This window comes from Anolis sagrei, chromosome 2, assembly GCF_037176765.1.
Source record: "Anolis sagrei isolate rAnoSag1 chromosome 2, rAnoSag1.mat, whole genome shotgun sequence".
NCBI lineage: Eukaryota > Metazoa > Chordata > Lepidosauria > Squamata > Dactyloidae > Anolis > Anolis sagrei.
The window spans coordinates 193,585,656-193,596,956 of record NC_090022.1 but is presented as its reverse complement, the minus strand read 5'-3'; the positions used below and the strand labels follow the sequence as shown (position 1 = coordinate 193,596,956).

General features: G+C 43.4%; 1 protein-coding gene and 2 non-coding genes across 4 annotated transcripts; all 3 read left to right on the top strand.

Annotated features, from left to right (window-relative positions):
- Positions 1 to 265: 265 nt before the first annotated feature.
- CCDC115 (coiled-coil domain containing 115) lies at positions 266 to 7,024 on the top strand. Of its 2 annotated transcripts, none has more exons than XM_060762758.2 (6): positions 266 to 333; positions 2,296 to 2,424; positions 3,967 to 4,070; positions 5,152 to 5,258; positions 6,498 to 6,659; positions 6,751 to 7,024. In XM_060762758.2, exons 2-6 carry the CDS (start codon positions 2,296 to 2,298, stop codon positions 6,894 to 6,896), a joined length of 648 nt encoding a protein of 215 aa, XP_060618741.2. In that variant the 5' UTR covers positions 266 to 333; the 3' UTR covers positions 6,897 to 7,024. The 2 variants fall into 2 exon arrangements, with proteins under 2 accessions (XP_060618741.2, XP_060618742.2); XM_060762759.2 differs by having other exon boundaries at positions 267 to 333; positions 2,284 to 2,424.
- Positions 7,025 to 10,437: 3,413 nt separating this feature from the next.
- TRNAE-UUC (transfer RNA glutamic acid (anticodon UUC)) lies at positions 10,438 to 10,509 on the top strand. Its single transcript has one exon. It is a non-coding gene; the product is annotated as a tRNA-Glu (tRNA).
- A 459-nt stretch (positions 10,510 to 10,968) lies between these two features.
- TRNAE-UUC (transfer RNA glutamic acid (anticodon UUC)) lies at positions 10,969 to 11,040 on the top strand. Its single transcript has one exon. It is a non-coding gene; the product is annotated as a tRNA-Glu (tRNA).
- Positions 11,041 to 11,301: the final 261 nt, after the last annotated feature.

Below are 11,301 nucleotides of genomic sequence, written 5' to 3'. Positions count from 1 at the left end.
TCGATCTCTTTCGCAGAAAGTCATTTTGACGTGCGTCAAAAATTCTCTAACCAACCTCCCTAGTCTAAAACGTTTGCCAAGGCATCACTAGCGACTACGAACGGAATGCCAGGAGTGTATGCCTTCAAGAAACATGGCCTCCTCCGGGCGTCCATAGAAAGAATCTTATTGGTCCGTTACCCGAAAGTCTCCACCCCCTTATTGAGCCGATTGGCGAGCGACTTATAGCTGTGTTTTGATTGGCTCTTGCGGAAGAGAAGTCAAATTTCACGGTCAGGGGACCAGGAAGTACAAAGAGGTGGTTGGTTTACAGATCTGGTGAAGGAGATAAAGGTTTGTCTGCAGAGCTTTTTATTTTTTAGAGTCAGGAAAGGTGCGGAGGAAGGTAAAGTAGTAAAACTCAGTATTCATTTATACTGCCCTGCAGAGGAGGATGACTAAAATGATCAAGGGTATGGAGAACAAGCCCTATGAGGAGCGGCTTAAAGAGCTGGGCATGTTTAGCCTGAAGAAGAGAAGGCTGAGAGGAGATATGATAGCCATGTATAAATATGTGAGAGGAAATCAGAGGGAGGAGGGAGCAAGCTTATTTTCTGCTGCCTTGGCTTCAAACTACAAGAAAGGTGATTCTATATGAACATTAGGAAGAACTTCCCGACTGTGAGAGCTGTTCAGCAGTGGAACTCTCTGCCCTGGAGTGTGGTGGAGGCTCCTTCTTTGGAAGCTTTTAAACAGAGGCTGGATGGCCATCTGTCAGGGGTGCTTTGAATGCAATATTCCTGCTTCTTGGCAGGGAGTTGGACTGGGTGGCCCATGAGGTCTCTTCCAACTCTATGATTCTACTGCAGAATTAATGCAGTTTGATCCCACTTTAATGGCCATGGCTCAGTGCTATGAGGTCCTAGGAATTCTAGTTTGATGAGGAACCAGCACTCTGGCAGAGAAGACCTTGTAAAACTACAATTCTCTTGATTCTTTAGCCTTGAGCCACGACACTTAGAGTGGTCTCGAACTGTGTTAAGTCTACAGTATAGATGCATCCTCAGGTGTGAGATCTGCTGCAGTCCTTCCGAGAAGGTATAGCACCAGGTTGATTTCCCAAGCTGATATGCTTGGGACCAGACGTTTTGGGGATTTATTTGGGTTTTGAAATCCTTCTATTCCCATATACGTACATAAAATGGGACCCAGGTTAAAACCCATGATCATTTATATTTCATAGATCCAACAAAAACAACAACATAGATACCTTATAGATATACCCTAGAGCAGGCATGGGCAAACTTCTGTCCTCCGGGTGTTTTGGACTTCAACTCCCACAATTTTGGGAGTTGAAGTCCAAAACATCCAGAGGACTGAAGTTTGCCCATGTCTGCCCTAGAGGGTATTTTATACACAATACTAGCATAGGTACCTGGTGGTGCCCGGGTTAGGTAATTTGTAATGCTGTTTATTAGAAAAAAGTCATTGTTTTTTGATTTTGTGAATGGTCCCATTAGAAAATGAATAAGGATGTGGGTAAACTACAACTCCCATCATCCCTTCTCCCACAAACCCTGCCAGTATACACCATTCACCAGGGTCCCCAAACTAAGGCCCACGGGTCAGATGTGGCCCTCCAATGTAATTTCCCAGGCCCCCATTCTAAACTTTCGACTTAGGACCTTCCTGGGTCTGAAATGACTTGAAGACACATAACAACAACAATCCTAATTAACTTGATTATCTCATCAGCCAAAAGCAGGCCCACACTTCCCACTGGTAAGCTTATGTTTGTCAAAATGGTTCTTCATTTTAAATATTGATGCTCTTTTGCACAACAAATAAGATATTTGCAGTGTGCATAGGAATTTGTTCTTGTTTTTTTCAAACTATAGTCTACCCCGCTAACAATCTGAGGGATCAGACCTCACAACCTCTAAGGATGCTTGCCATTGATGCAGGCGAAACTAGAGGAAAGAATGCTTTTAGAACATGGCCATATAGCCCGAAAAACCTACAAAAACCCAATCTGAGGGATCGTGAACTGGTCCTTGGCTTAAAAGGTTTGAGGATTCCTGGCATAGTCACATTTTAGGACACCCCTCTGGACATCACAAATCTATGGTCAGCTTCCAGCAGAATCAAAACAGAATTGTCTGGACTTAGAAAAATGTCAGATGGGGGTAAATGAAATTGCGGGTATCAGTCCCACAGATACCAGAGTCATACACTGTGTGTAGAGGGAGAGTCAAGAGAAGAAGGGGAGGTCAAAAGATGAATACAAGAAACGGGGTCATACAGGTTTCATTTCAGATGGCTCCAGCAAAAGACGTGGGACCAGCAGAAATATGTGAGGAGTTGGACCAAGTTATCCTCCAGCTTTTTGATGCTCTTGAAATGCTCCAGAACAAGAGGGAAGCCTTTAACAGCTTGGTAGAACAGGTGAGACATTGCTTCAGGGTTTAGAGCTGGGTACTAACTAAATTTGGGCCTCCTGGGGGCACAGCTGGTTAAATCGCTGAGCTGCTGACCAAAAGGTAATTGGTTCGAATCCTGGGAGTGAGGTGAGCTCCCACTGTTAGCCCCAGCTTCTGCCAACCTAGCAGTTTGAAAACATCCAAATATGCATAGATCAATAGGTACCACTTCAGCAGGAAGGTAATGGCATTTTAGGCCATCATGCTGGCCACATGACCTTAGAGGTGTCTAAGGACAATGCTGGCTCTTCGGTTTAGAAATTGAAATGAGCACACACACAACCAGTGTCAGACACAACTAGACTTATGTCAAGGGAAACCTTTACCTTTACCTACTAACTAAATGTAGTTCTAGATATGTATGGGGTTTCCCCTCTAATCGATGAAGCTGGGTGTAAAGATCCCTTACCTTGCCAGCCTGGGTGGCAGGGCCTAGGAGAAGCAGGCCAGTTAGTTGCAGCTTTAGAAGGCCTGGCAGAGGGCAGCAGGAGCCATTTTAGTTTAGGGAAAGCACCATTTCAGAGAGGGGGGGTGGCCTAGGCCTGAGTCAGCCTTAGAACAGCCAGGATTGGTTTATAAAAGGGGGGCGGAGTTTAGACTGTTTGGAGGGAAAGAAAGAGGCTTTTTCAGTCAGTCTGTTGTTGTTGGAGATTAGAGTAGGAAGGTAGTTTTAGGAGTTCGTGTTTTAGAGATTAGTTTAGAGAAGGCAGTTTGCCTTAGGTTTTCCAGCAAGAGAGGCTGTAGCAAACTGGTACAGCTATCAGGGAGAGATAGCTGGAGTGTAGTTAGCTAGGCCACAGTTGAGGGTAGCTAAGCTACAGTTGTATCTTGGCAGAGATTCAGATCCTGTCAAGGGTACTTGTTGTTAAAGAGAAGAAAATCTCTGTGTTGTAACAAAAGAAAGAACCATTCACATGTAACCGTTACGCTTGCAAGACATAAGCCAAAACCTCTATGTAACAGCTAAGATTATCAAACAGCATTCACTTTCTTCTGTATTATATTCAATAAACTTTCCTTATCTATTTTGAAACTTAAAAAGCCTGAGTCCAGTGTGCCTTTGTGGCTATAGTTCTTTTCATTCAACCTCAACTTGTTTTCCTTTAAAGAAGCACATAAGAAGATAAAGTGTTTGGTGATTCTAAACCCCTTTTTAACATTTTGAACCGCTAGGGTGTTCCTGTGCTTTACAGTTTATGGTGGCAGCGAAAGTTAATTAGCGAGAATATCCCCTCATAACATTTATATTGGTGCCATATACGTATTCTTTGTATTTAGATGGCAGTGTGGTGGTATTGATCGTTTTGCCATACACGAGCCTTTATACTGGGCATAGCCTTCTGTCCATTACTTCTGTTTCTCTGATCCCACCATTTTAGGAACTATGGAGCTCACATCTTTCTTTGGAAACCCAACTTGCTCTCTGAAACTGCCTTTGTGATTCTTTGACAGAGTATCCTAGGATTTAAAAAAAAACTTTCTCAGCTTTTGATTTTTGCCTCTCCAGGGTTGGTTCTGTCTCTCCAAATCTCGCTATGCTATGGGCAACAAATCTGTGTCTACCCTGCAGTACGGGCATGAGATGACTCCTCTGGTTCGAGTGAGAACTTGGTAAGACAAGATTGGAGGAGGTTCAAATAGAGAGGCCATGATTCTTGCCTGTTAGGTTCTCATGATTTTCATCTTTATTTCACTGATATGTTTGGTAAAGATCTAAACCAAAACAGATGAATTAATTGTGTCCTGAAGTTTTAGACTGTGGCTCCTATCAGCCCCAGCCAGCTGTGGGAGTTCTAATCCAAAATATATGGGAGTTGTGTACTTAAACCAGATGGTGTTAAACACAACAATCTGAAGATGATTCTGGCCCCTTCCACATAGCTGAATAAAATCCCGCATTATCTGATTTGAGTTGGAATATATGGCCGTGTGGACTCAGATAACCCAGTTCAAAGCAGATATTGTGGGATTTTCTGCCTTGATATTCTGGGATATAGGGCTGTGTGGAAGGGCCCTCTGGGAGAAAATCAAAGCAACTGGAAGACTTCATATAAATAGGCAATCTATTTGAAAGTGTTATTTCCCATTTGACTGTGTGTTTCTTACATTGAAAGTAGTGTTTATACTCCAGAAACTTCATTTTTAGTACTGTTGCAAACTATGTTGAATTCATTGAGGTGCTTATGAGATAAACTATAGAAAAATGTGCTGCAGGACATCCCACAAAAACAAAGTTTTTGCAGTTTAATAAACCTTTTCTATGTTTTTATGCTAGAACCAAAAAACCGGAGCCCCCGGTTGCGCAGTGGGTTAAACCCCTGTGCCGGCAGGACTGAAGACCGACAGGTCGCAGGTTCGAATCCGGGAAGAGGCGGATGAGCTCCCTCTATCAGCTCCAGTTCCTCATGCGGGGACATGAGAGAAGCCTCCCACAAGGATGATAAAAACATTAAATCATCCAGGTGTCCCCTGGGTAACGTCCTTGCAGACGGCCAATTCTCTCACACCAGAAGCGACTTGCAGTTTCTCAAGTCGCTCCTGACATGACCAAAAAGAAGAAGAAGCTAGAATCAATTATGAAATGACATTTATAACCCAGGAACAAAAATTGTGTTACCTGTGCTCCAAAGGATGGATTATTAGCAGGCAGTGTGTTGAGACTTGTATTGTGGTCTTTCTTTGCTCAATCCAGTGAGAAAGAGAAGGATCAAGTGGAGTTTGATGTGATCCAAGAAGATGCTCTCAAAGCAAGGAGTGAAAGTGAAATAACCGTGGAAGATATTGGCCCAAGTGATCAAGGTAAAGGACCGAAAGATTCTGGGAATTTCCTTAGAGTGGGAACTGTATACACTTAGCTTGATGATGTGTTCAATATCAGAATGTGGGATCTTATTGTTAGGTGAGCCTTGATGGCAGTGAGGTGAGTTTTTAGCAGGTGCATAGCATGAGGAGGAGAAAAAAACTCCCAAATAGAACAATTATTTAAAACAAAACATTTTTAAAAATGTGATACATGTATTTTTAAAAAACTCAAACTAATTTGTAATTATGTATTGTCGAAGGCTTTCATGGCCAGAATCACTGGGTTGTTGTAGGTTTTTCAGGCTGTATGGCCATGTTCTAAAAGCATTCTCTCCTGACATTTCACCTGCATCTGTGGCAAGCACCTCACAACCTCTGAGGATGCTTGCCACAGATGCAGGCGAAATGTCAGGAGAGAATGCTTCTAGAACATGGCCATACAGCCTGAAAAACCTACAACGATCCAGTAATTTATAATTGAAATCAATGAAAATATAGCAAACCCATAGGGTTTTAATTCTTTGTTTTAAACAATAGACTAGGGTGTTGGCAGTGTTTACAAAGAATTCAAGAAGATTTTTCAATCGTGTAAAAGTTGGCTATAAGGAATATTAGATTCAACACCAGTCTTTCTTCCAGATACGAGTCTTTAAAAGAGCAAAGCAATTTGCCCCAGAACCTCTGGGAAGATATGTTCACTTAGTTCATGACTTCAGGCCTATATCTTGATATGAATGAAAGGCTGAAGCTTCAATTAGGCAGATGAAGATGCTGTTCCAGGAGAAAGGTTTTAGATATCATGGAAGGTTAGCTGTCTGAGGGCCCTTCCAGACAGGCCGTATATCCCAGGATCTGATCCCAGGTTTCCTGTTTATCTCAGATTATCTGGCAGTGTGGACTCATATAATCCAGTTTAAAGCAGCAAACCTGGGCTCAGATCCTGGGATATAGGGCCTGTCTGGAAGGGCCCTTAGTCAGATTTGTGCATCACTGTATTTTTACTGCTAGGGATACAGGAGAGCTGCTTATACTTTCTCCCTTGAGTGCTAAGGTTGGTGTATGACCTGGTTGAATACTGTATGTAGGAGAGGTGCCATCTGTTATTTCAAAATGTATTGGCTGCCCTTGTATATCAAGACCATCAAGGATGGAACTGCAACTAAAAGAAGTCTTGAAGGGTTATGTTTCCGTTCTCCAGTCCCTCTTGTTTTGAAGGTATTATTTTAACGTTTGCAGTTCTGCGACAGCGGAAGGGCCCGAAGAAAGCAGAGAGCTCAGACAAATCCCAGGAAGCCACCTCCCGTCCAGCAGAAGGATCAGGGCATCAAGACCCCTTGAACTGGTTTGGGATCCTTGTGCCCCAAAGTCTCCGTCAAGCCCAGCGGACTTTCCAAGAAGGTGAGGAACATGGCGACTGGTAGCTACATAAAACCATTATCCAGCCCCAAATGAATACTTTAACTCCCTTTCACCCTCTCTCCTGTTCTAGGGATCCACTTGGCTGCAGAAATTGTCTCCTTGCAGAGTGAAATAGAGGCCTGTCGGAGACGGTACCATGCACTGCTAGAAAGAAAACATGACCTTGTACCCAGAGAGAGCAGCAGCTGTGAGCAGCTGAAACCAGCTCTCAGCTGAGATCATAAAAATAAACATTTGGGAATTTGTTGGGAGTTTTCCCTACAAAGTTCCCAGTTGCTCTGTATGTCTTGTATTTTTATTTATATATAAAGTTATGCTGAATAATAAAGGACCTTCATAGATGACCTTGTTTATAGAGGTTCATTTCAAGCTGAGGATCAATCCTGAGAAGACGGAGGTCCTCCAGGTCAGTCGCCTGTCTGAACGGGGTATTGGGTGGCAACCTTTGCTGGATGGGGTTGCACTCCCCCTGAAGTCACAGGTCCGCAGCTTGGGGGTCCTCCTGGACTCAGCACTGACACTTGATGTGCAAGCGCTGGCGGTGGCCGGGAGGGCCTTCGCACAGTTAAAACTCGTGCGCCAGCTGTGACCATACCTCGTGAAGTCTGACTTGACCATCGTGGTCCATGCCTTAGACTGGACTTCTGTAATGCACTCTACATGGGGCTACCCTTGAAGACGGTCCAGAAACTACAACTTGTCCAACGCTTGGCAGCCAGATTCGTAACTGGGGCTAGTTATAGGGAGCGCTCGACTCTCATGTTTAAGGAGCTACACTGGCTGCCATTTATTTTCCGGTCCCAATTCAAGGCACAGGTCATCACCTACAAAGCCCTAAACGGTTTGGGACCTGCCTACCTTCGTGACCGCATCTCCCTCCATGTACCAACCCGGGCCCATCAATCTTTGGGGGAGGTCCTCCTTTCACCCCTACCAATCTCACAAGCCCGTCTTGAGGGAACAAGGGAGAGAGCCTTCTCCTCTGTGGCTCCCCGACTTTGGAACTCTTTACCTGGAGAGATCAGGAAAGCCCTTCACTAGAAATGTTTAAAAAGAACCTTAAAACCTGGCTCTTCCACTGTGCCTTTGGTGATTAGATGCACACCACAACATTTTGCACCCCCCAACGTTTTTGCTGCTGGAGCTCGCGCCCCCCAAATGGAATGTTTAGCTTCACAACTCTATGTATTTTATGAGTCCCCCGTAAATGTCCTGCTCCTATTTTATCTCATTTCAGTCCTTTAATTGTTTTTATCCTGTATATGTGGCCCGCCCATTGTTACCGTTATAGTGATTGTGTTTATTAGAATGTTATTTTATGACTGCGTTTTTTAAATGTAATTTTGATGATGTTATTTGTTGTTTATGTTTTGATTTTCTTGCTGTAATATGTTGTCCGGGCTTGGCCCCATGTAAGCCGCTCTGAGTCCCCACAGGGGAGATGGTGGCGGGGTATAGATAAAGTTTATTATTATTATATTATTATGTGGGTCCACATAATTGGAGAGTCCACATAATTCAGCAGCTGGGCTTTCACTTTGCCTTAGTATAAATGCTCACAAATAAATCTTCACAATTATATAAGACAGATAAAGACGAAGGAAGTTGCAACCCAGTAATACTTGAAGGGCAATAAGATCACAGCATGCAATGGATAGCCGGTGTTTTCAGAAGAACCTAGTCATATATGAAGCAACAAAGATAGCATCTTAGAGTTGGAAGACACCTTGTGGACCATCCAGTCCAACCCCCTGCCAAGAAGCAGGGAAATCGCCTTCAAAGCACCCCCGACAGATGGCCATCCAGCCTCAACTTAAAAGTGTCCAAAAAAGGAGCCTCCACCACACTTTGGAGCAGAGGGTTCCACTGCTAAACAACTCTCACAGTCAGGAAGTTCTTCCTAATGTTCAGGCAGAATCCCCTTTCCTGTAGTTTGAAGCCATTGTTCTGCGCCCTAAAAACAGCAGAAAACAAGCCTGCTCCCTCCTCCCTATGACTTCCCCTCACATGGCCATCATGTCCTCTCTCAACCACCTTTTCTTTAGGCTAAACATGCCTAGCTCTTTAAGCCACTCCTCATAGGGCTTGTTCTCCAGACCCTTGATCATTTCAGTCACCCTCCTCTGGGCACATTCCAGCTTGTCAACATCTCCCTTGATGTAAGATGTCATATAGTTATTTAAAGCCAAGCTTCTTAAACTAGGGATCACAACCCCAAATGGAGGCACCATAACTTTATGTTGAGGTCGTGACAAATTTGGAAGGGCAGAGTGCTGACTTAAGGTATCTATATGGATGCTTTCTTATGATCCTTCCATCCTCACATGTCCATCTGGTGAAGTAAACGGGATGGGGCCTTTATAGTGGTTGCCCCCAGATGGTGAAATTCCCTTCCCACAAGCGGAGAGGATAAGATACCCTCCTTCCTTTAGCCAACTAATATGTCTCCTTTTTATTTAAACAGGCATTTGATGTTAGGTTGTGCTTTTAATAGAAGGCATGTTTGCTTTTCTATCTCCATTATTTCTTTTTCATGGTCGATGTATGATTGAGAACCAATCTAATTTTATTTCATCTATTTTGTAATCTGGTTTCTAGAGCCATCTTTTGTAACCTTATAAGTTGCCTTGAATCCCTTAGTTCAGGAGACTCATTTGCATTGAGGGCACCATCAGCCTTAGCGTTGTCTTCAAAGGACTGTTGGGATTTATATTTTTATACAGTCGTTGGTGCTCCTTGATTTTTATTTGGGTCCCCATATGTTATTGAATGACAGCTCCCATCACTTTTAGATTATTCACTATTCAGGCTGTGGATGATTGTAATTGAAACCCAGTAGCATTTGTGGAATGTCCAGGGGGCGGAGAAAGAACTCTTGTCTGTTGGAGGCATTCTTCAAACTACAAGAAAGGAGATTCCATCTGAACATGAGGAAGAACTTCCTGACTGTGAGAGCTGTTCAGCAGTGGAACTCTCTGCTCTGGAGTATGGTGACGGCTCCTTCTTTGGAGACTTTTAAACAGAGGCTGGATGGCCATCAGTCCGGGGTGCTTTGAATGCAATTTTCCTGCTTCTTGGCAGGGGGTTGGACTGGATGGGCCATGAGGTCTCTTCCAACTCTTTGATTCTATGATTCTATGAGTGCAGAGAAAGGGGGATGACTCATATGTAGTCCTACCCGGCCATGGGGCTCTGTGCAGATGCCTTCCAACTCTATGATTCTACAGTTGTTTCTACCAAAGGAACCTGTCATTTTTACCTCATTAACTTGCTCATGATTAATTGGGATCAGATCTAAAAATACTGGGTCTTGTGGGCTTTATTTTGGGGAGGGAACTGGCAAAATTATCTCTTGAGTACTCCTTACCTAAGGAAACTCCATGAAATTCATGGGTCATCAGGTGATTGAAGGCACATACGTAACACCTGCCTATCCTCAGTCTAGGGTGAATGTTGTCATTGGCCACCTTGATTAGCATTCAATGGACTTGCAGCTTCAAAGCCTGGCTGGTTGCTGCCTGGGGGAATCCATTGTTGGGAGTTATCCCACCCTGGACATTCCACAAATATATAAACCACACTTACCTAGTTTCCAACAGATCCCTCAACCTCTGAGGATGCCTGCCATAGATGTGGACGAAACGTCAGGAGAGAATGCTTCTGGAACATAGCCATAGACCCTAGAAAACTCAGCGCAACCCAGTGTATGTTGTATTCTTATATATAGGCTTTGGTTGAAGAAGCATAGCTAGTGTTATCCCATATGGTCTAGCGGTTAGGATTCCTGGTTTTCACCCAGGCGGCCCGGGTTCGACTCCCGGTATGGGAAAACAGTGCTTTTTAAAAAGACCCAGGAAAATAATCAATTAAAGCGTGAAAAATGATAAATTTTGGAAGCAGATTGACACTTTAAAAGATTGGTCAATCTCAGTTGTATGTGTGATTTGCAAATAGAATTGCTCCACTTCCTGCAACTCCCCTCAATGGCTCTTTTGTGTGAAGCAGGCTAGTTTGGGATATTCCTGCTCCTTCTTTCATCTGCTCTAGCAACCAAACTGGTTTGATCCCAATGTCCTCTTTGTTTTGATTTCTCCCCTTCCTTTCGTTTCCAGCCTGACGAGTCTGAAATATTAGTGTACATTTGAAAAGCAGGAAAGATTTGAAGCAAGGCTTCTATAATAAGAAAATATAAAAAGTGCAATTCCTGCCTATTCCTGTAGGGGGCAACAACAACCTGAGCTCCAGCTTGGATTGGGCTGCACATCACTCAGAAGGCGCTACAGCCCTTTCCCATATGGTCTAGCGGTTAGGATTCCTGGTTTTCACCCAGGCGGCCCGGGTTCGACTCCCGGTATGGGAAAGACTTGATTTTTATTTTTTTTAATAAAAATAAAATTTTAAAATAAAAATAAGAATATTTTTAATTAAATTTCTGGTATAACTACTAAATGGTTGTTTACTGGAATGGGGGAAAATCCTGTTGATTTTAGGAAAAGCGTTCATGCATTGCACTCAAAACATATTTTCCTGCATTCAACATACATCTGCAAAAGTATGACCTTCCCCATTTTCAATCAAAATGTATCAATATGTGCTCACCTATCGATTTGTGGCGAACAGG